Source organism: Corvus hawaiiensis, chromosome 14 (assembly GCF_020740725.1).
Source record: "Corvus hawaiiensis isolate bCorHaw1 chromosome 14, bCorHaw1.pri.cur, whole genome shotgun sequence".
In the NCBI taxonomy this organism is placed as follows: Eukaryota; Metazoa; Chordata; class Aves; order Passeriformes; family Corvidae; genus Corvus; species Corvus hawaiiensis.
Genome location: NC_063226.1, coordinates 11,179,559 through 11,202,829, shown reverse-complemented (window position 1 = coordinate 11,202,829; position 23,271 = coordinate 11,179,559). Strand labels below are relative to the sequence as shown.

Genomic DNA, 23,271 nt, shown 5'->3' with positions numbered 1-23,271 from the left:
TTCCAGCCTGCTACACTGCGGTTGTACGGTGTGTTCTTTCTGTGGTCCCAAATACCGGGGTAAGGAGGCTGTGAGGGGCAGCCGAGGTTGCGGTGCCGCGGTGGATTTGCCTGCGGCTCTCGGGGCCGGGCTGGCGGAGGGGCTGCTGGCAGCTCCGCACCGCGGGGACCACCCGTGCTCTTGTTCCGCGTGGGGCTGCGGGACTGAGCCGACTTCGTGAGCATCGCTGTGAGCTCGGCGCTGGGAGCATTACTGCCGTCACCCCCGTGGGCTCGTGTTCGCAGCAGCCGTCACCCAGGGGAAGGGGATGGGAGTGTCTCAGCGTGTGTGTATAAAATCCTCTTCTTTGGACGCTGTCACGGCAGTGTTGAGGGGCTTCAGCGGTTTGGCTAGCGGCTGGTGCCACAGCCAATGCGCTGTGCCGGGAGCGCGGGGCTTGCCACGCCGAGGGGTTGCCGCTATCAGCCCGGCCCGGCCCGGCCCTTCCCGGCCTCGCGTGGGGCGGCGCGTGCGGGAGAACTCCTATATTCCGGAGGCGATCCCCCCCATTCCCGCCCCACGGGGAGCGCGCGTGGGGGCAGAGGGCGGCCGCCCCCGCCCCGCCGGCGGCAGGTGGCCCCGACCCCCGCCGGCGCCTCACGTCACTTCCTCGCAAACTTTTTCGCGAGCTGGTCTCCGCTAAAGTTGCAGGCGGCGGCCGCCCGTGCTGGGGAGGGCGTTGGAGCCGGCCGGGCATGCTCGGCTCCTTGCACCCGCCAGGGCACGGCCGGGCCGGCGCGGGCCGCCCGCAGCACCGTTAGCTCGGGGCGGCGGAGCCATGGCCCGCGACTGCGCCGCCCGCAGCCTGGACGGCATCGACCTGGCGGCGCTGCGGGTAAGGACGGTCGGGGAGCTGCCCCGCGGCGGGGGCGGACCCCCTACCCCAGGCTCGGGGCTGCTGACCCCGCTCCTCGCCTCCGCTGCGTGTGGGAGGCTTCGCCCCGCGTTATCCGCTTGTCGGAGAGGGTTCCGCTCTGCCGCGCGTGGGGGAAGCGCCGACGCTGCGGGACGGCTGTGCGGGGACCGTGGGACATCCGTGGTGGTGGCGGGGACAGCGGGGCGATACTGCGCTTGCCCCCCATAGGCAGCGCAGATGCCCGAGGGGTGCGGGCTGCTTGGGGGAGCAGCCTCGGGGCTGCCCCGGTCTCGCAGCCCGCGGGCTCCAGAGGTCGCGCTCCCTTCGCTGGAGCGAGAGTCCCGCGGGAGCACTGCGCTGCCCGGCTGGGAGCGCTGCACCTCGGAGGCTCCTTCCCCTGCCAGGATGATAAATAATTTCTACCGACATCCCTAAAGGTGTTGTGAATGCTGTGGAGAGAAAACAAATGGGAAACTAGGATCTTCTGGAAGAAAATAGGTGCGTGGGGGTTTGGCTTTTGTGGCCTTTTTGTTGTTATTGAAGTTTGGGATTTTTTTTTCCCCACCCCCCCCCAGCCCCCAAGCTAAAAAAGTCAGTATTCATCTGGTTTGCTGTGAATTTTTATTGTTGTCCTCTTATGTTTTTAATGTAAGCCAAACTTTGGCCACATTAAAAGCTGTGCTGTCAGTGTTTCGCATCCACAAAGCGGTAACAGGGCTGTGTATGATGTCCCCGAGTTCCACTTGTCCTTTTTTACTTAGGAGCTACCACCGAGCAACCCATCCAACCCAGACAGGTCTTTTGTGGAGCGCTCTCGACAGAAGAGAAGAGTTCAATTGTGGCAAAAAGCAGTCATCCCCAGACAGTGAAACCAAAGCAAGCCACTTTCTAAAAATATCAGGGAAAAAAGAAAGAGGGCTGGGAGAAGCCTTTGCAATATTCACATGGCGAGGAAGGTGTTCCAGACTGGAGACAGAATGATGAAAAGCAGCAGGGACGGGAAAGTTAGGAGGGATGGCAAAAAACTTCTGTCTAAGTAAGCAGAAGTTTAATCTGGCTCTGCTCAAGCGGTATAAGGCAAAATAACGGAAGTTCTTTTTTAGAGCTTTAGCAGATGAATCTCATCTCCTTAAATAAATAAAATAATGTGAGTTTGAAAAGGAGTCATTCTGCAAAGCAGACAGCAGGCTTTGTGACAGAACCATCTGATTCGCAGCCTCCAAAGGCTGAGAGCACTGTGAGTTTCAGCCTCAGCAGGGGAGGGATAAATGTCTCCTTTTGGAAGAAACCCATTTGAGCATGTTAGCAGCCTTAGTTTGGGGTTTGTGCTAAGTAGGAAATGGGAGGCAGGTGAGGCTGAGCTGTGGAAATGATTTAAAGACAGGTGCCTTACCTTTGCTGTGTCTGAGGTGTTCCTGGGGCTAGTGGGAGCTGTCTGGTGCTGTGCTCCAGCCTCATACAATTGTGAGTGAGATCGCTTTCAAACTGCTTGAGATGGCCCCATGTGGGTGTTTGCCAGGGCTCTTGCCTTTTGCTGGAAAGAAGGGGGCCTGTGGTTTCCTGATGTTGCTGGGTTCACCAGGGCAGTCAGATGGTAAAAAGCCGTTAAACTCTGCATTAGGTGCTGAGGTCCAGAGGCCCTGTAGAAGAACTTGTGCTTCAGACACCTGTATCTTCTTTAGCTGCAGAGATGTGAAAAGTGAATTTTGGTGAGGCTCTTGCTGCATGTGTTGCTTTTTGTTCTGCCTTGCAGAGGAGATGAATGTGGTCTGGGTGCCTCTGGGTCAGCAGTCTTGCTCTTGCTTTCTGAGTGCACTGCAGATGACTTGAGGGAAACCAAGGTGGCCACCGTATGGTACAATGTATGATGGTAATTAACCTTAGAGTGATGAATGTTCAGGCCAGCATTTTGGCATCTTTCAAAGGGAACCTAGCAATTTGGCAGGTGCTGGCTGGTGAAGGGTTAGCTGGACCGTGGACTTCAGTGGTAGCTGAGAGGAAGCACTACATCAACGATGACATGTAACTCCAAGATAATTAAGAAGGTGACCCATTGTGAAGAATGCCAGTAAACAATGCAGTGCTGATATCCAAGCAAACAAGGGCAATCCAAGGACCAAAGTCAGACCCCAGATTAATATCCTTTATGACTCTTAACAAGGCTTGGTTCACTGTGGTGTCCTGATTAAAAGAAGAGAGATGGCAAGTATTTGGCTGCACTCAGAGCTGTGGAGGCCTGAGATGCTAATGCTCAGTTTGCTAGCAAGGACAGGGTAGGATTTGCGCTATATTGACTTTAATGCTAATAATAATAATTGTTAGGATCTTTCCTAGAGTGTCAGAAGCCTTTAGAAGCAAACTATTAGGATGCTAAATCAGAATGAAATTTATTGAAAGAGGAAAGAGAAGCTAATTTTGAGGCACTTAAATTACTATATTTGCATAATAAATAAGCTTAGAGAAGAAGAGTGGAGACAGCATGCATTTAAATGAGAGAAGCAGTTGCAAAGTCCAAGTTGAACATGCAGTTTAGGTTCCTCTGGGTTTCTGTGCACTGTGGGCACTTCTTAGCAATGCTGCTTTCTGCAGGAGAGGTGGGGAATTAGGGAGCTGCTCATGCTTCCTGTGGAGTGCAGTACATATTACGCATGGAAGCCCTTTACTGGGAGAGTTCTTCAGAGGGCTGCTGTGAGTTTCATTGCCTGGACCACAAGCTGCCCACAGCACAGTTCTGTGCAGAGGTTGCGCATGAAGCAGAGGTTTTGTACCACCCACCAGTTGCTTTAGCAGTAGCAATGGTTTATTTGTTGACTTTAGCCCCACTGAAGAAAAGCATGTTTTGTTTATATCCAGACTAGTCAAAATGTAAAATGAGGAAATGAGAAGGAAGCAAAGCACTTCACTAAGATCAGTTTTTATGCCTGTGCTTAAGTCCATATGTGAGTGTTCCCATCAATTTCCTTTTTATTGAGGGGTTTAAGTCTAGACAGTTTACTGACTTGTTTTAAAATAAAGAGACCGAGAAAAAAAGACACAGACTGACCTGCATGGGTCAGTAATCTTGATCTGGCTTATGCATTGCTTTTTTTTTAAAAAAAAAAAAAAGTCTCGTAAGGTTGACAGTCCAGGAAGTTTAAGATCAAAACTCATTTAACTTAATGATAAAACCAAAATAACTCAGTAGTATTTTCAGGTGTGGAAGTCTGGGCTGTGTTGCTCTGAAAGCTCTTGCTTTATCATGGCAAATGTGCCAATAAAGGCCAAATCTGCTCAGAAAAAAAGCCTGTGTGTTTCCACTGGGATTTTGCCAAGGTAAACATTTCCATATCAGATATAAAGAAAGAATTACTTATATTGAAAGATTAACATGTAAGTGGAGCGGAGAGTAGCTTGATACCTTTAAAAAAAAGGATGTTTTGCAACCAGGGGCATAGAAATTGTACTTCTGAGGTAATGTTTTTCTGTATCACATCCCTCAGCAGGACCAATAGGTATCAACTGACATGACAGATTGCTGAAACGGATGTGGTAAAACTGACACATGGAGTTAATAATATTTGATATAAAACTCTGAGTAATACCATGGCAAGAAATGAGCAGAGTGATAAATGGCTTAGAAATCAAGAAACTGATCTCTTGAGTTCTTAATGGTTTTAAATAAATCGCTCAAGTGAGTTTTAACTGAAGCACCAGATTTTTTAATGTACTTAGTCATTCAGGAGCGAGCATTGCCCATGCCTTGCAACAAGATGGGCTGCCTGTACCTGAGGGGTTGCAGCAATGCTGCAGGAGAACGTTTGCTGCAGTGGTTGCTGTTAGAGCAGCTGGTGCTATAGCAGGAGGATAGAAGTTGGTTCATATGGAATGGTACACTGATCACCTGACTCATTGATCTTTTATGTAAATTAACAACAGTCTGGTTTGGGTTCAAAGCCAAGAGTTCAATACCTCAGTCAAATTCACTTTGTTATGTTTGCAGAACAGGAGGATTGAGTGTTCTCAGCCTGCCTGTAAGTTAAGGTTGTCTGGTTTGGTACGTTCCCTTCACTAAGGTAACTGGCCTTAGGTGCTTTATACTGTAGTTTTTTCAATTCTGCTTTTTAGGTTTTTTCCTTTGTTGCATTGCTCATACCAAGTGTTTCACAGCAGAGGTCAGCAGCTGAGTCTTCAGCTTGCTGAGTGTGGTAAGGCTTAGGAAATGTGGAGTTTTTTCTTTATTCTACTGATAAGCTGAGTCAGCATTTGAATTGTTGTGTTTTTTACACACCTTCATTTATTTGGTGTATCTGCTGTAGTACCATCCTGCAAATCTTCACTGAGTTGTTTTGTAGATAGAGTTTTGTGAAACTTGACTGAAAACTTTAATATTAATTCATTTCTTAACCCTGTGATTTGGCAGTTTCCCCCTACGGGTGTAATACAAATCATTAGGAGATGTGCCTCAGACATTTCATTTTGATGGTGTACAATTAGTCTGTTATGAAGTGGTTGCTGTAATCCAAATAATTTTATTTCTTCTTGTTGCAGGACCCTGCAGGAATATTTGAACTGGTGCAGGTTGTTGGAAATGGAACATATGGACAAGTCTATAAGGTTCGGATACCTCTTTAATTTAGGGTGCTGTTCTTGATAAAGCTGTATTTCCTAAAGCAGAAATGAGCACCATTTAAGAATACAGACAATTGTTCCAGTAATAACCTGGTTTATCTTGCTCTCTTTTCTGCGTAATGCAAAATGTACCACCTGTGAAATTTCATGGCCCTTCTTCTGTCCTGTTTTCATGTCTCTTTGCTGCCACAGGTCACGTAAATGTATTGGCTTTTGTACTGACTTCCCTCTATTCTGTGCTTATTTTCTCTTTTTCAAAATTATTTGAAAGGTGTCTGGCAGAAATTTACATCAGTGATTGCTAAATTTGGCCTGGATTGAGTGGAGTTCCAAACTCAGACAGCAGTGCTCTTCAAGACAGGTGCCAATTATCCCTGCTCTGCCGGCAGGCAATGAAGTCATTGATTTCTGTCATTACTTCTGTTGCTGTGGTATCAAAGCAGAACCACCAGTCAAGAAACTACAGCAGTTAACATTGTGCGCCACAACATAGCGCTCTGTATGCTATGCAGTGCACAGCTTACTGTAGTTGTAACAACAAGCCTAGAAAAGTGTTCTTTCACTGTGAAGCCTTCCCTAAAAATGATCTAAGGGGAGGAAATAGTTGTGATTAAGTAGGGAACCAAGTTCCCATTTGGAGAATGAAGACACAGGAAGGAAAAGGCTGTGCTGCTGAACTCTTGGAGGTACATCAGAAGAGTAGTGGCACTGGAATAAGTCTGTCTGCTGTTGCTTCTCCCTCAGTCCCACTGCTGACAAGCCCCTGCTTGGCAAATCCTTGTGTGGGTGCAGGCTCTTTGTGCATTGATCCCTTTGCGGAAAAATGTGCAAGGGTCCTGGTGGAGTAATGCAGGACTGTTCTTTCTCCAGTGCACTGAAGACACTCTGGTGGCAGATCTGCTGTAGTCACATTATGCTTTCCCTTTGCAGCTATAGGTTCTGGAAAGTGCTTTACAAAAGCAGTTCTGGGAAGGCTCTCTTTTCCCATGCTACCATTTTTTTATTATTATTTTTATGTCAGAAGCAAGATCTTTCTCATGTAACTCTTTGTGGTGGCGAAGTCTGTGTTGTTTCTGAGATTGTTATGCAGATACTGCTCTTAGTACTACTGGATTAAAAATAGATGCTCAGGGGTTCACATGGACAGATTAGAAGCCAGGAGAGATTTTCAGGTGCTGTTGTTTTTTACCTGTAAAAAGATCCTAAACCTCCTGAATGTTCTGTGAAATAGTTGACTTTCTTTTTGTGTCTGGATTTATTTGTATTGGGAAAGAAAAATTTCAATCTAGTCATCTTTTATGAATGTTGAGTGTGAATCAGCTGCTTAATCATGGCAGAATCAGGAAGGAGCAACATAGTTTGCTTCTCTGCTGCAAAAGAAAATGTTTTGAGCTGTCATGTAGCTCACTAGAATGTTAGTTGCCAAAATGTGCAAGAAATATTGACAGTGATAATTTAAAATTGTACCCAAAAGCTGTTCTTCACTGAGCAAGCATGTTCTTCACGAGCAGGGTCTGACAGCTCTGGGAATGGGTGATTTGAGTCTCTGCTCATTTTGCACTTTGACTGGCTGGAACATCTAAGGAAGGCACTGAGAGAAAGGGTCTCAAAAGGCTGGGGGCACTGAGGGGAAGCTTTGTGCACGTGCATCCTGCACTGGAGGTGTGAGGGGCGGTGTGTAACCCCAGCTCCATGCAAGCACACCCCTAACTGAGGCTTTGGTCAAATAAATATACGTGAAGAGTGGCTGTGTGGTTTGCTGCTGAGGGTTGCTTAGTGGAGGGAGCTGCTCTTAGCAGGAGCATGACAGTGAAACTTGCAGTTGAAGAGGTTGATGATGACAGCCAAGCTGGACAGATAAAAAATGTACGTTCCACACTCAGCAGTCAGCTCCGTCTCTGTTGTGAACAATTTTCACACAGTCCAAAGCTTCAGTGTGTTTGGAAATCCTCCTGCAGATGCTGAGTGCCACCTGAATGTTCTCAGGTGTCTGCCTGGTGGTATCTCCCTAGTGCTGGCCTTGCACCCAGAGCAAATATCTGTTTTCTCAGAAGGAGGGCAGCTGCAACAAAACCAGTGCTTCTGCAGTGGCCATGAGAAGTTAGGCTCATACTCGCTTTTCAACTTCTGTGTAGTATGTCCTCTGATCTATAAAATGCTAGGACGAGAGAGTGAATGAATGGAATTCTGGAATCATTTTGCAGTTTGTCTAGTATAGGCTTGTGATTATAAATATTTAAGTTATATAAAGTAGTCTCTGTTATCCATATATTTACTTACATCATTAGAGCATGTTTTTATTCTCCAGAGGTGTTAGATTCTTCCATACATTCAGAAACTGCACATAGTAATTTGCCCATAATCAAAGAAAAACTTACTTCAGGCTAAATAAATTATATTCAGGATTACTAAATTGCTTTTTTGGCTGTGAAGACGATTCATATTTTAATATATGCAACTCTATAAAAATAGAAATAAATTTTGAGGATTCATCATTAGAATTGGAAAACAATCTTTGACAGATTTATTGAAGGAGAGTATTGATCATACTGAATTATTCCAGTTCCAGTTCAGGGTCTTTTAAAATGAAATGGAAGAGGTATGAATTGTACACATAACAATGCTAGAGCTGTGTAGAAATGTTATAAAGATGTGTGTCTAATAACTGACTAAAAGCCAGCAGATGTTTTTGACAACTTATGAAGTAGCAGAACATAAATATGACAGTACTGGCAACTTCAACCTTTGGAAAGTGTGAATTAGATACAAAAAAAAATCAGGTGGTACCCAGAAGTCATGAGACTTAGGCGTCATTACCTCTCGAAATGACAGGTGAGTTTTTCAGTTAATTCCTGGCTTCCATGTGCTGGAATCCAAAGGACAATCCTGTGTAAGAGGTGATTCAGAATAATGCCGTGGGAGGTGGTAGCACAGAGTCTTCCCTGAGAGTAAGGGAAAACTGAAAGTAGTTGGAAATAGTGCATTTGCTGGTGGTTGGGAAGTATGAGTATTGACTCTTTCATGCCTTTGTCTCCTGAATGTTGAGGAGCTCAAGGTCAGATTGTGTCCAGTCTCTGCACCATCTCCATTGAATGCATATGGGAAAGAAGTTTCTGAACATCCCATGCACTACTTCTAGCAAGATCTGCCCATCTCCTGCATACTCTTGAGGCCAGGGATGAAAATGAGTGTGGAGGGCATGTGCAGTTGCTCTCCAAAGTATGAGGGCCAGCATTTTTGAGGGTTTGTAGAGCTGCTGATCATTAAGGACCTGCAGACAGCAGAGCAATGTTTTGCATCCCATAACTGTCAGTGTCATTTGGGAGGAAGTGAGAAGGCTGAAGGTGTCACTTGCAAGTCCTTGGGATCTGTTGAGACATGGTACTGTTTTGAGTTCTTTGCCTACTCCCATTACTTCCAGGAGTTTATCTGTATGGACTCCATGGCTCTGAAGTGCTGGATAGTGATGGTACATCACCCTTGGTGTAGAACAGTTGTATGCTGGTCTGTGCTTATGCGTTTAGTAATAACAAAACTCTAAGTTCGGGGTGAAGTATTTTTTTCCAAGACTTTTGCTGTTAGTTTCATAATCTTTGATGAGAGGTGTGTCTTCCATAGAAGCCTGTTCAGGCATTTTCTATGTTCCAATTTTCAATGGAGGGTCATTTTTCTGTTGAGTAAATGGGGAAAGGGAGATGTGGGGGCAGCTGAAGGGGTTGCCATTTTTCATGTGTTTGGGTCACACAATTCTTCCTGAGCTCTGGAGGAGGCTTTGAGACTCTGAGTTCATAGCTGCTCTGTTTTTTCAGTTGTCAAGATAAAGAGGAATTGTTCCTAATCCTTCTCATTCAGCCGTGCTCTGAGAGTCCTCATCCTTCTGAAGTCTTCATGGGTCAAATGAGGTCAGCAACAGCATCTGTGCCATCTGCTTGTTTTCTGATGTCTAGAGGCACCTGATTGGGGATTTTGTCTTCCTTTGTTTTAGTGATGTGGATTAGCCTTCTGGGCTTGGCATTTTTCGGTGGCCTAGGGAAAGGGAGGCCACTGTCTTTGGATAGTTCCAGGGGCTGATGTTTTTTGGCATATGATCTTGGAGCCTGATGATAAACCCTGACAGATTTGCAGCTGCTGTGTGTGCAAAATGGTTGTATCTTTAATGGAGTCTGAGGACACAGGGAACTTGAGAGAGGCGCTGTGGTTTGGAACTATGAGAGTCAAGAGGGAAGACATGGTTTCCCAGTAATGCAGCTGATGAAGAAGCAGCAGTGCTGTTGCTGAGGCTTAGCAGGTGTGGAAGCCGCCCTGCCTTCCTGTAGTGACTCTGCATAGCTAATATTTTATTTCTATGTGGTCATGTAAGACTCTAGGACAAAAAGGAAACAGGTGAGAGTAAGGAAGTGTATGGGGTTTTGATTGATTGGGGTTTTTTTTAACACAGTTTCTTCTTGGCATTGAATCGTGCTTCAGTTGCTGACATGAGTTATGAATTACTTTGCTGTTGATGTAGAGTGGCAGGAGTGCAGCAAAACATGAATATGACATTTCAGTTTATGTTAATTTGAAAGTCTGTTAAGATCTTCATATTCTATTTCACTGAACAACTGGCTGATGTAATTGAGTTGGGAGTGGTGGGGGGGAAGCAACATGGTGCTTTTTGAGACTGGCTAGTGTGTGGAAAGAATCACCAGACCATGCTAAGTTATGGAGTGTCACAATCCGTGGACAGTATTGAAAACCTTAATTAATGGTAGCACCTGGAAGGTTAAATGTAAGAAAGATTACAATTACATTCAATATAATCCAGATGGTGAATGTGTATAAGCTGAAAACTTCAAAACCATCCCTTCTGTGGGTGGGTCAGAAGTCGCCACTTTCCAAAGAATGTGTCTTTGGGGCTGAAAGGCAATTTCAGAGTCTCCAAAGTGCCGCAGAGACGTTAAAAATGACACGTAATCTCAGGTTGTTTTGTTGTCATTTGTGGTCAGTTAAGAGTTTTCAAGCTAATCTTAGTCTTCAAGGACTGAGAGTTTGATGAGTCAAGGAGGGAAATCAGTTGTACTCTATAGAAATGATAAAATGCTACTCTGTTTCGCTAGCAGTTGCTAAAAGTGCTTGTTTGTCTATCCATTTGCTTTATTTCAGTTTTTGGTAGAACAGCTGATTATCTTGTCCACATGAAAAACTAGTTAATTACAGGAAGCAACAGTGTGTAAAGGCACTGCCACAGTGCATGGGATGGAGTCAGCAGCTCATTGCACAGATCCTTGGTTCTCTAGTGCAAACAAATAACGGGGATTGTCTGCTGCTCCCAGCCACAGGGATCTCTCTCAGGAATAAGTCTGAACTTAATGTGCACTGCTGCCATTGTAACAAGATCTAAAATGCTGTTGTGCTTATGAATGGATTGCCTTGAAAACTGAAGCGTGTAGGGCTGCAATACCAGTAATACACTAGAGAGGCGTGGCTTGGGGTTTTAGTGTTGAACTTCTTCAGGCCTCCAATTTTTAATAAGACCCTTGAAGTCTGCATACTACTAAGTGTGTTTCTTCCTTTTCACTCAGTTGTCTGCAACTCCTAAATACGCTCCCATAAATGTCTCCATGCCTCTCTTACTGCTTCCACACCATGATTGGCCTTTTCCTCCCCCATCAGAACGAGTGTGGAATTGGCACCCTTGATACAAGGAGGGCAAACTGTGCCTTGGACTGCATCAGCAAGAGCCTACCGAGCGAATCATGAGATACAGTGCTCTTGTTAGGCCACACCTAAATACTGTGTCCCATCTTTGCTCCCTCAATTCCAGAGAGACATTGAGAAACCAGAGAGGGTTCAACAAAAGGCAACCAAACCATTTAGTGGGTTGAAGAAAGAAAGGCTAAAGGAACTGGATTTTTTCAGCCTCGGGAAGGGAAGGCTGAGGGCAGTCTAGTCACAGTTTTCAAGTGCTTCAATGATGGTTTGTATAGGAGGTGCACAGGGCAAATGGGTTGCTAAGAGAAAGTTCCATTTGGATGTAAGAAAAAAATTCTGTACCATGAGAATGAGTCATCACTGGAATAGATTTCTCGTGGTGGTTGTGGAGTCACTCTTGCTGGAAATATCCAAGGCTGTTTGACACTGTCTTGGTTAATGTAACCTAAGTCCCTGCTTTTAACAGAAGGTGGGACCATGTGTTCCCAGAGGTCTTTTACTATCTCGTTTTGAGTTCAAGACATACCTACTATCAACCCAGCCTATTAGAGTGTGAATTACTAACTTGGAGGATACAAAAAAAATTACTTGTATTTGAAAAAAAAATAGTTTATTGTGTGTATTCAGTTGTCAGAGCAAGGAGCATTTTTGTGCTGGGGTTTTTTAGGGTTGTGGCATTGTGTTTGGGTTTTTTTTAATCTTGGCTTCCCTGCCTATTTGCCTATGGCAGTGCCAAACTGTATTCAGCACTGAATTTTAAAATAACGGATCAAACATGCAAAATTAATTAGGAAATTGTGAAGTCCTGGTTCTAATTAGTGAATATTTCAGAGAAACTCAATTAAGATTCTTGGGAGTCAGACTAGTTTATCAAAAATAGAAGAGTAAGGTTGTGGAAAAAACCTCTCAGCTGTGGAGTGCCTCTATACAATAAAGACTCTGACTGAACAGAGCAAAGTACAACAATTAGATGTGCCATATCAGCTATTAGAGAGTAGTAAAATCCTTGCAAATAATTTGTAGGCAGGCCTGCTGCTTTCAGGTCCTCCATGTTTTGGACCTAAAAGTCCATGTGGGAGAGTACAATGCATTTTCATCAAAAAGCGTTGTCATTTTGAGCTCATGTTGCATAACACTTCAGATTTTGTCACTGGGTCATGCTATTTTGAAGGTAAGAGAATATGCTAAAAATGCACTAGTGGTAATATGAGCATAGGAGGAAATAGTTCAAGCTCTTAATTCCCTGCTCGAGCACTTTGCTGTGCTTTAAGCACCTCACTAGTGACATTGATTTCAGTAATCCTGGCTGCTCAGTAGCATCCAGAATCATGCCAATGTGCAGATACACATCAGAGTGACCAGTGCTTCATGGGTCTGAGTTTTGCAATATCTGACCTACTCAGAAGTGTTTGCATTGTATACAATATATAAATTTGTGGAACTAGGGGAAGACTCATAGTGGCCTATTTGCAGTCCAGAACACCTCCCAGACATGTAATGAGCTGTGACTGTTAATGAATGAATGAGAGGATATTACTTAGTTTTAAACAGCAGAAAATCTACTGTGTTGTTTATAGATGTTTGAGCTGATTCCCGTGGCAGATTAGCTTTAGTAACTACCTTTTTCACAATGAACTGCAGGATTTTGGAGCCTGGTGAGGACATGTCACCGTGTCTCTGATTCTTACAGCTCCTTATGAATTGTACTTTCCAAGTCTGCTTTAATGTCCTGAAGAGTACATGTATGTTTTTTTCAAAGTCCTTCTTTGGTACCTTTGGGCTGCAGCTGGTAAAGCATAATGAACAACGAATCAGTTGGTTTCCTAAAATTGAAGATGCAACTATTCTTCAGCTGTTTGTAGTATACTTTTTACTTTTCAAAGTTTTTGTGTATTATAAGTCTACCCTTGTAACCTACTGACCTTGTGGGATTCCTGAAAGGTTTTCAAGATTTACTTTAGAAGCACCTTTTCAAAGGCCATTTCTTCCCCATCCCCTACTTCCTACCCTTGAAAATACTAAATTTTAGTTACTTCTGGGATCTTACAAGTGAGCAGTCCAGAAGACACACTTTGTAGCAAACTGTGGCCTTTTCAGTGTCCTGCATAAATAATGTTTTTAGCTCCTGTGTATTAGCTGGGGTGTGGTGTGGGGCAGTGCCTTTAAGCGTTCCCAGTGTGTGAAAAATGCGCTTTTTCATAAAGATAAGAGAGGGGCTGATGTGGACAGCTGTGGCTTGGGAGAGCTTGCTTCTCTTCTTGCCTCTACTTCCCATCATAGCTAAAAACCATGAATTTGCTGGAAATGGAGCTCTTCATATGAGTGTAGCTGTTAAAATGGAGGCAGCCCTTGTTTTTGTGAAGCATCTTGGGGTTGTGGTTAGGAGGAATTAGTGTGCTTATGGAGGTGATTTGTGAAAATTGATTAGCAGCCACTTACTGAACAACATGCTGTTTGAAAACAGTTTCACTTGAATCCAAACATGGGTTCAAGTGAAACCGTAGTGGGAAAATGTCAAGAAATGAGTTGGCTTTTGTTTTCAAACTTTGCTTCAGAAATGTCAAAACATTACATTTAATTTGCTTCATTTGAACATACATTTAAATTCAGCAGGATGTTTAATAGATTGGGAGAAAAAGGTATAGCCATACTGAAATGATTTGACATGACAAAAAGAAATGTGAATATTAATGTGAATTATTCTGACTTTCTATTCTGAGGGGAGTGTTTGCAAACAAAAGCGAGACCAATTGGCAAAACACTGACATTTTGTTGGTGTTTACTGAATACTGGAATTTACTGAATTCCGTTTTCTGGCTGTGCAGTTGCTATATCTGATATGAGCTTTTTTAATGCAATTTTTTCTTGTATCTCCATTGTTAAAAGTGGAAACATTTAGAGTAATAGGACGTAAGAGAAATGTGTGGTGGCCTTCTGAAAAGAAAATTGCTCAAGTTCAGTAAAATGTAGATATCTTTCTTATTTAGTATGCTGAATTTTAGCAAGGCATTTCCCCAGTATTTAAAAATAACAAAAGAGTAACCAGTTTACTAATTATTTCTGTTGCAGTAGATTTGTCTACTTCTGTTTTACTCTTGGCTTTAAACCTGTGAACAATTATACTAAAATATGCAACAAAACCATAATGAAATAAACATGCATATGACTTAGATAATGGATTCTCAAATGTATTATTTACACAGATTATTCATTATGTTGTCTTGTTATATGGAAAAAGGAAAGAGCTAGAAAAATACTTTTGCTTTAATATTTGTTTTTTGCAGTCTAACATGAAATATTTATCATAACAGGCTTCTTGCAAACATTCTGCCTCCAAAAGCCAAATCATATCAGTAGGTATCTGCTTACCTTTTATTACTATTAGAGGGTAAAGTTAGGAGTTGTGGGTCAGCGTTATCCCTCATGCTTTGAAAATCAGATTACTGTGGTGGGGCCTTCCAGTTTTCCTGTGTTTTGCCCTGCAGAAGAGGACAGGCAGCACCAGTGCATGACTGGTGGGCACCAGACCATTCCTGCTTTGGCATCCCTTTGAGATGAAGGGTGGTTTGTTTCCAGAGACACTGGGCTGTGCTTTGTCATCCCTCCCAGTGGAGGATGGCCAAGTTTTGCAGGCAGGCACAATGGGAGTCAAGGAGTAGGGGTGTCCAGTGAACCCAGCGAAGCCTGGGATGGCTTGGATGTCATGGAAGGGGTTCGAGCCAGTGAACGTGGTGCACTGAGGGTAGACTGGGCTTTTTGTGCATGTGCAGATAAGCCTAAGCAGGTCTGACATTTCCCAAAGGCATTTGAGCTCCTCGCTCACATGCTGGTGGCTGGGAGTGCATGTGCAGATTGCTGGGTGCCCAGCCGGGACAGTTTCCCTGGCAGAAAAAGGACTTGCGTGTGGAGAAGATGAATGTATGGTAGCCTGCTCTCCAAAAATGTGCCTGAAAATGGAAAAGGGATGAAGGAATAGAGAGATGCACTAACTTTCTCTGGGACGCTTGGAAAAATTCAGTCAACTCTTATGAGTAGAGGAATACACAATACAAGGACTGGAAACTCAGGTCTCCGATAGCACAAGTTGGAGAATAAAGAACAGAGAGGATTTGGGACTGTAGTGGTTTGGTCCAAAATACTCATTACTGTTTATCTGCTGTGAGATAAGAATTAGGAGAAATGCAGAACAGGCACCAAACTTGAAAGAATATAAAGAAGTTTATTAACAGACCTAAAAGAAGGGAAAAAAAAAATTATACCACCTTCAGAACTCTCCTCCTCCCCCCACCTTCCTCCCTTCTCCCACTGACAATGTTCAAAGACAACCCTTAAGATGTTCAGTCTGTTTACCACTTCCATAATAACCTTGTTCAGTCCATTTAGAAAGAGAAGTCTCTTCTTGCTCATGCTATGAAAACATTATCACAACGAGACAGCCGCCCACTTCCAAATATCGTTCAGTCCATTTAGGAAGAGGAGTCTCTCTGCCTGCGTGTGAGTCCTTTCCCCCAACTTGCAGCTTTTCCCGCAACTGCTTTCGAGGGTCCACTCTTGAAGTTTTTTGGGGTACAATTTTAAGGTTGAGCCGTTCAGAAACAAGAACAGAGGCCCTTCTCCTTCCCTGGGAGCAAAGGGTCTTCATCATCTTCATCGTTAGGACTATCTCTGGGAGCATCTCTAGGGACTGAGGTTTTCTCCTTTCCCGTTTGGAGCAAAAGTCCTCATCTGGTTCATCTCTCCCTGTCCAAACTTCTCATGAAATTACAGCTGCATCAGCATCTGCCTATCTCAGCGCAGGTGCTTTTGCTTACGAGTTGAACACTCCACCCCCCCATATCTTCATGAAATTACAACAGGATACTCTGATATATCATAGCTTCACAACAGAATTTCAGCTTTAAGCATCTCCTCTCTCTCTTCCCTCAGGTTTTCAGCTCTTCACAGCAATAAAAGGGTTACTCTCACCTCGGCCTTGCAGCTTTGCAGCTGGAATGTTGAATGTTTCTTATCGCAGTGGAGAGGGGGGAGAGCCGAGCCGCTCCGGCTGCCCACGGCAAGGCAGTGGGGGGGGTTCCACGGCTGGAACAGGTCCATCGACCCAGGATGGCCGTGGCCCGGCCCGGCCTGTCCCAAGCAGGGCCTGGCCGGGCCCGCTGGCCCCCACTCGGGCCCTGCAGCCACCTGTCCCAGCGCCGGAAACGAGAGAGAGCTTGGAGGGGGAGTTTGCCTATTCTTAAATGTGGATCACAGAGGTGATCACAACTTTAAGTGGCTTAGAGAATTGTCCATATTCAAACTGGCCAGCTGATAGGTTCTTTCAGTTCCCAGAGGAAACTGTAAGCACCCCTTAGCAAGGACGTCCCTTCCGGGACTATGCTTGCTAACCTATGACAGGGACTCATCCTTTCCTATGTTCCCCTCTTCCGTTCTTTACATTATGTTAGTTTCTAGGTACCCACCGGTTGGAATACTTTACATGGCCTGTGTCCCTGGCTTGCATGATGGAGTTACATTATTTTCATGCTGGCAGGGGAGTCAGCATGTACAGACATTGTGTGAATGCTCAGGTTTCTGCCCATATTTGCAAAGCACCTACTTCCTTCGTGAGGCTTTTCAAAGAGTCACAGCAAGCTCCTGGTCAGGCCTTATAATGTCATTTGGCTTCTTACGTCTGCCAAAGTCACAGTTCTCTGACGAGGAATGAAAGAAAATGGCCTTAGCAGTGCTGGGTGATGGTTGGAGCCTGCACGGCACTTGCTGTGTCTATCACACAGATGGGTTTTGAATGTCATAGTGAGCATATGAAATACCTGCTTATGGCTAAGCTTTTGTGGTTGCTGTATCCTGCATTTAGATTACGGAGTTCTGGCAGACCTCTCCCTTTCAAAGTTACTAATATTAAAATGGAGTAATTCTTTATCATGTGGAGATACCCTTCTAGTTCAACTGTCAGGTGTGGCTGGGAGGCTCCAGGCACCTCTGCTGGGATGGAGGCAGTGCTGAGCCGCACCAGGGCTGGACAGGGATTGTAGGTGCCAGTGAAGTTTGGGCTGGAGATGACACTGTGGTCTATAAATTGTGGTTCTTAATGGGGAGCCTGTCTGGTTGAATCCTCTGGTGTTAATGCTGTCTGATCTTCTGGAGGGGTTGCTCCTTTAGATTAGGTGAGCATATACCAGCAGTGGGTTTTTTTTCCTTTCTGGCTTCCTTTATTGCCAGGCAAGTAGCATGAATGTCATCGTACAGTGCCCTGTTGTCTGAGCTGTGAAAAGCCATTGTGTGATGTGAAAAGTCCCCAGAGATTGCATGATGTATTTTGATTTCTCCTTATAGAATTGGGAGCATGATCAGAAAGAGAAATGGGGAAGCTGCTGCCTCTGCATTCTCCCTCACCCTGGGGCAGGGTGATGACTGTGAAGTTCTCTAGGTGTATTCTAGGAGTTGGTTGTGATCTGATAAGCAACATTTGGCTCCTGTCCTGCCTGCCAAAGAGGACATCCATGTTTGTGAAGGACCCTTTATTAGCAAGCAGTGTTTGCAATACAGGAGATGACACAGAGGACTTCACAGTTTAGTTTTTTTGTTATTCCTGCCCATACTGTGTTTGCTTTCGGTGCAGCCATGCATTTCTGCAGATGTGCTGCTGAGGTTTTGCGGTCCCAGCCAGCGTACTTCAGGTAGGTCTGTGGGTGCTGGGTGTGTGCCTGGACCTGGTGGTAAAGCAGCTCTCTTGAGGTATGACAGAAAATAGTTTCTTTTTTTTTTTTTTTTCCTTGGTGAAAACAAGAGGAAGCTTTAGCAGGTAGGAGGTTGATGCCTTGCCACAAAATCGTGTTCTCACATATCAGTGCAGTGAGGGCAAAACCACTAGCTGGACCCACCCCTGGCTGTGGGCAGCATTTACTGTCCCAGTTAGTGACAAAACCCATGTTCTCATTGGATCATGAGACATGCGAGTATTAAATTACTCTAGTCAGCTTTGTCATCAATGTTAATTGCTGGCTTTTCTAAAATAAATTCTTTTAAAAAGAAAGAGCTGGTAACAGAAGTAAACAAATTTTCAGAGAATTGAGCAGGAATCTTGTTCTATTAAAGCCACTGTGAAAGTGGACAGAAATGGAGTTATGCAAAAGATGTGCGTTTTGATGACTGGTGTGGCTGGATCGGTGAAAGGGAAATGACAAACCAACCTGATTCAGGCCACTGAGCATGTCCACACTTAACAAAATGGAGCTGGAAACAATATTTCTAATTAAACTGGGTTAAGCCATGTGTGCAACCCAGGTCTTTAAAAATGATTATATGAAACCTTGTTTTTATGCAGTCCTTTGCACATGATGTTATTTGTTTGACCTATTCAGAGAGGATGTGAAGTGCTAACAGTGGCATGATGGTGCTTTGTGCTCACCTTGCACTCATTTGATTACAGAGTAAATGGCAAATCAGAATCAGTGCAGGGGAGCCAGTCCCTAAAGGTCACTCAGTGACTAATTTCAGAACCTCTTCTTGTTAGGTATTTGTTTTTCTGTTACTCTGCTGTTACTGAATGTAATAGGTTATTTTCTTTGTGCAAACATGTCAAAAATAGGTATTAATAGGTATTTTCTGTAGGCCTCTGTGGTGCAAGGAGGAAAGGAGTTTGTCTCCTCTGATTTGCACAAAGCACGCAGGAATAGAATCATCTTGGGAGATGTCAGATTTGGTTGGAATGCGCTAACTGGTTAAAACATGATTGGATGTCAGAGCAGTGCAATCCCATACACTCTGTTTTCTTAAAAAAACCTGGCTGAGCTTCTGGCTTTGGTAGTGCAAGTTCCTGCAATCTCATGTGCTCCCCTGAAGCTGAAGGTTCAGAAGGTAGAAGGCAATACAAAGCACTTGGGAGATGGCTTTTCTGGTGTGTTTTCATATGCAATTTGATTTTTTTTTAATGACACTTCTGTTGTAAATAGAGTCCTAATTATTTAAATTTCTGTTACTTAAATTTGTGCATTGGCAATGCTGTAGAGTTTTAGTTGATCCTGCAGAATTTTCCTCTGGCACGTAATACCATATTTATCCAAAGCAGCAATGAGCTCTTGGTGGTGTATATTGGCATCTGGATGTAGATGATGGAATATGCAAAGGAGCTGCAAAAGGAAGCTTTTTGGAAACTTGTGGATGGTTAAACTTTTAAAGTAAATTTTTAAAGTGAGTACTAGATGTTAAAGCAGAAATGCTTGTTTTTAAAGTTCATATTATAGATGTAAGCCAGCAAGTTGCTGGCATTAGCTGGATGCCTTGTGGAATGTTGAGGTTGTTTTGCTGTTTTGATTTTGTCTTTCTTGACAGCTGCTGTAGATGTGATGCAGCTGGTTGGACAGGCTATTGCTGTTACAAGGTAAAGGAAGCACACAGAGTTCAGAGCTTGGAAAATGGCTTTGAGACTCAATCATGAGAAGGGTTCTGGTGCAGCTTCACTGACATTTGTGGTACCTTGGGCTAGGCCAGGGGATTTCAGTGTTTCAGTTTTGAATATTTCTATATTTGTTTCTGTGCATGCCCTTTTGTCTGTAGTACCTGGGCCCTGTTGTATTTGCTATGTAAGAAGTTCACAGTTTCCCATTGCTGCATGTGAAAGCTTCACGTGACACACCAGCTGACAAATCCTGAGTGAGGGCAATCCCGTCGAATCCCTATGCCTGTGAATGTGAATGTGTGAGTCAGAGTAGTGAGTGTTCTCTGTTTCCATCTGGCCTTTATTTGTAGTTTTATGGTGAGCCTCACTTCCTGTCAGCTGTGAACTTTGGGTGGCAGCCCTGCAGTTGCTTGTCAGAGATGCTTTTACACAAGTGGACACAATGCAGCAGTGGCTTAGGTTTATTGCTTGCCTCACAAGTGCTGGCTCAAACCTGAGAGGATCTGTGCAATTGCACCTTTTCCAACAGAGAAACCATTGAAAATACACTTTGTTTTTTCATTGTAAAGTGAGGTTTGTTTTGTTTGAGAAATTTGACTCTTTATGAGACAAATTCAGATCTAATGAACTCAACAGAAGAAATTCCTTTGGATATAGAATCATTAAGATTGTCTGGTTGACATCAGTGGAGCCAGAAGTGTGTGTGAGAACCTTAGTGTTGGGACAATTCATGATCAGCTGTTGGTGAGAAGTGCTGCAGGGAACGTCTGGGAGGTGCAGCCAGCAGTGCATGGGAGGAGGGCAGGGGGTCCCCAGCATGTGCTGGGACTCTGGTGTTGTTTCACCCACACACAGTTCACTGTGTAGTTCACTGCTTCATCTTGCCCTGTACAAAATGAACTTGGCTTGTTTAAACAGGGCAAGACAAAGAGATGAGAGTTTGAAAATCCAATAAGGCTGTTCAGTGGTTAATTTCAGGAAACTATTGGTACCTCTTGTGACCTGTTCTTCCAGTGATTCATTGCTGCTTTTTCTTCATGTGTGCTGGTAATTATGCTGAGCTGCATTGCTTAAGGCTCTGCGGTTCTTCAGCTGTAATGTGTGTTTAGCCATTTTCTTGAAGTTATTCTCCAGGGGTATTTCTTTCTTTCTTCCTCTCAAGAGCTCACTGTTCATTTCTCTCCTGCTGTGATTGACTTCAATCTCTACAAGTAATACAGAAATTGAGAAGATACAGCATTGAACAGTAACTGCTTGTAGCTGTTCAGGAACTATTACTGTGCATCTGACCTGTAGTTTGCTTGAGAGAACCTTTGCCAGCCAGGCTTCTGCTGTACAAAGCTGATTAGATCAGTTTAGAAAAAAATAACACCAAGGCTCTTCATTAATTCAGGGGTTTTTTTGTTTTGAACTTGGAATCGCCTCTCTGTTTTAAATTCATTAGAAAAGCAAGGTATACTTCACTTGTAAGACTAATTAGAAGGGTAGTCTAGTTTCATTTTGGAGACTAACTTAATGTTGAAAGCCCTTCCAAACATTTAAGTAATTTTCCCTTGAGTTTTGTGGACCATCTGGCCAATAGGATTTTGGAAGGAAATGGGAATTGACTACTGCTGTGAGATCAGTGCCATGTAGCTCATCTCTTACAGAAATCATTCAGAAATCTGGAGTATTGTGTTTTTTCACAGACTAATTGTGTTCATTAACTCCCTTTTAATTTTTGGAGAGGATTCACCAGATAGAGCCAAATGAAAGGACACTGAGAGTAGATGCTCTTTTTTCTTCCCTCAGTTAAATGCCCTGCGAAGACTTTGGTGTGTGTGTAAAGAATATGACCTTTCCAAAAGCAAACCTCAGATCTTCTGAACTTGATGGTATTAGTCAGCAGAGGTTTTGATTTCAGGATTCACCTCAGGTGAACAGTCATAGGGAGTGTATTGGCCAAGAAATGCTGAAAGCAAGACTCTGAGACTGTAAGAGAAACCCTGTTAATGCCAGTTTTTAGTACCAGGCTGTCCTATACTGTGTGTGCTGTACACAGGCATCTGCAGAGGTGCATACCTGCATGGTATTGCGATCTGTGTGAGAAAAACACCAGCAGAATTGGAATGGAGAAGGAAATCACCCTTAAGGTTGTTGTAGCTCTGTCATCATTTAGGCTGGAACTTGCAGCTGTGTACCCTGCCTGCCTCAAAGCCATTTTTAAAAAACCCAACAACACAGTTTTAACCTGTGCAAAGCCTTGTCCATGTTCTGTATTATATGCAAAAGAAAATTCAACTACATTACAGTTGCTGTTCACAAGAATGCTGAAGGATCTTTAAAAATTCAGTGATATAATTGCTAAGAGCTTAATGTGTACACAAGGTTGTGTTTATGTGGGATAGGAGGCTAATAAAGCTACATTACTTAAAAAGGTAAAAGTTTACTTCTCCTAACATGAGGTTTGTAATTCCTGTGTGCGGCTTATCCTTCATAGCTTTGTAGCGATGGTGAGCCAAAAAACCTTCCTGTGAGGGATTCTTGCTCCAAAAATCTGGCCACCCATCAGCTGACCTCCTGCAGTCCAGCCCTGACTTCCTTGCATCAGGATGGGGCTGGCAGGACACATTTAGCTGCTTGCGACCTTATCCAGCAGAGATGTGCTATGAACAGGTTTTCTCTAGCACCCTGTATTTCTGTAAATGGATGAATATGAGTCAGGCAGCAAAAATTCACTGGGGTGGAGGGATTTGTATCTCACCCCAGACTTAGCTTCTCAGCAACCCCTGTCCTGCAGAGTGAGAGCTTTCCAAAGGCTGAGACTTTCCTGAAATTGTTTATTTTTCTGGATAAATAGACTTCCGGTGCAGCAGACCTTTGCTGTCATAAATCACCACTGGGCTCCCAAGTGCTCTGTGGGACTGGCTCTGTGCCAGGGGTGTTCCAACCCTCCTGTTCAAAAAAAGAGGAGCCCTGGGGCTTCAAATACCCCATATCTCCACTGCCCTGCATCCCTACTGCCCTGTGCTGTCCTGAACACCTCACCAGCGCAGTGCTCCTAAGCCAGAACTTGCACGGGAAAAGAAAAGCCACCTGTGTTTGCAGAGTCTCTGTGCCCCTGACAGGGTTAGCAAGCCCTGATGGGGGTCCGAGGCTGGAAACTTGAGAGTGTTTCAACAAATATGAAGGGGTGTGACAAATGCCAAAGACCAGGATGAAAAGCAAGGCTGTTGAAGCTGTTACATGTGCAAATACTGGTATTTAGGCTCAACAAAATCAGTCTTTATGTCCCAATAAGTGGAGTGTGAGGAAAACGGGATAACTGCACAACCTGTTTCTCAGACCTCTCCTCCTATTCACTGTGCTGCTGTCTGAGTTACTTGACCCACATATGGCCCCAAAATGTTGCTTTTCTTTCCTTGTTGGCAGCAATTTCCACTCAGGGGCCTTGCAGTTCCTGCTAAACTCAAGCACCTGAATGACTTTTGAACAGAGGAGAGCTGGAGCTTCAGTGTCTGTCATCCCCTCAGATGCTACTGAAGTATCACCAGATAGAAATTGGACCAAATCAAAGTCAGTGGGAGTTTGGTCCTACACCAGGAGCAGCTCTGCCTCCAGTAACCCTGTGACCCCCAGCCAGGTTGACGCCGAGTGTGGCAGCTGAAGGTTGTTTCTCCAAGGTGCTCTATGTGCTGCA

The 23,271-nt window shown here is 44.2% G+C and overlaps 1 protein-coding gene across 7 annotated transcripts in view; it reads left to right on the top strand.

The window, feature by feature from the left end:
• The first annotated feature begins 581 nt into the window (after window positions 1-581).
• The window catches only part of NRK (Nik related kinase), a 92,041-nt gene continuing 69,351 nt past the window's right edge, over window positions 582-23,271 (top strand). For 4 of the 7 annotated variants that reach the window (XM_048318451.1, XM_048318454.1, XM_048318450.1 and 1 more), the window contains exons 1-3: window positions 582-874; window positions 5,423-5,488; window positions 14,506-14,547. In XM_048318451.1, the coding sequence (XP_048174408.1) occupies window positions 818-874; window positions 5,423-5,488; window positions 14,506-14,547 (165 nt within the window). In that variant the 5' untranslated portion in view covers window positions 582-817. Of the gene's footprint in view, window positions 875-1,376; window positions 1,394-5,422; window positions 5,489-14,505; window positions 14,548-23,271 lie in introns of those variants that run through there. The other 3 variants (XM_048318452.1, XM_048318455.1, XM_048318453.1) reach the window with 3 other exon arrangements.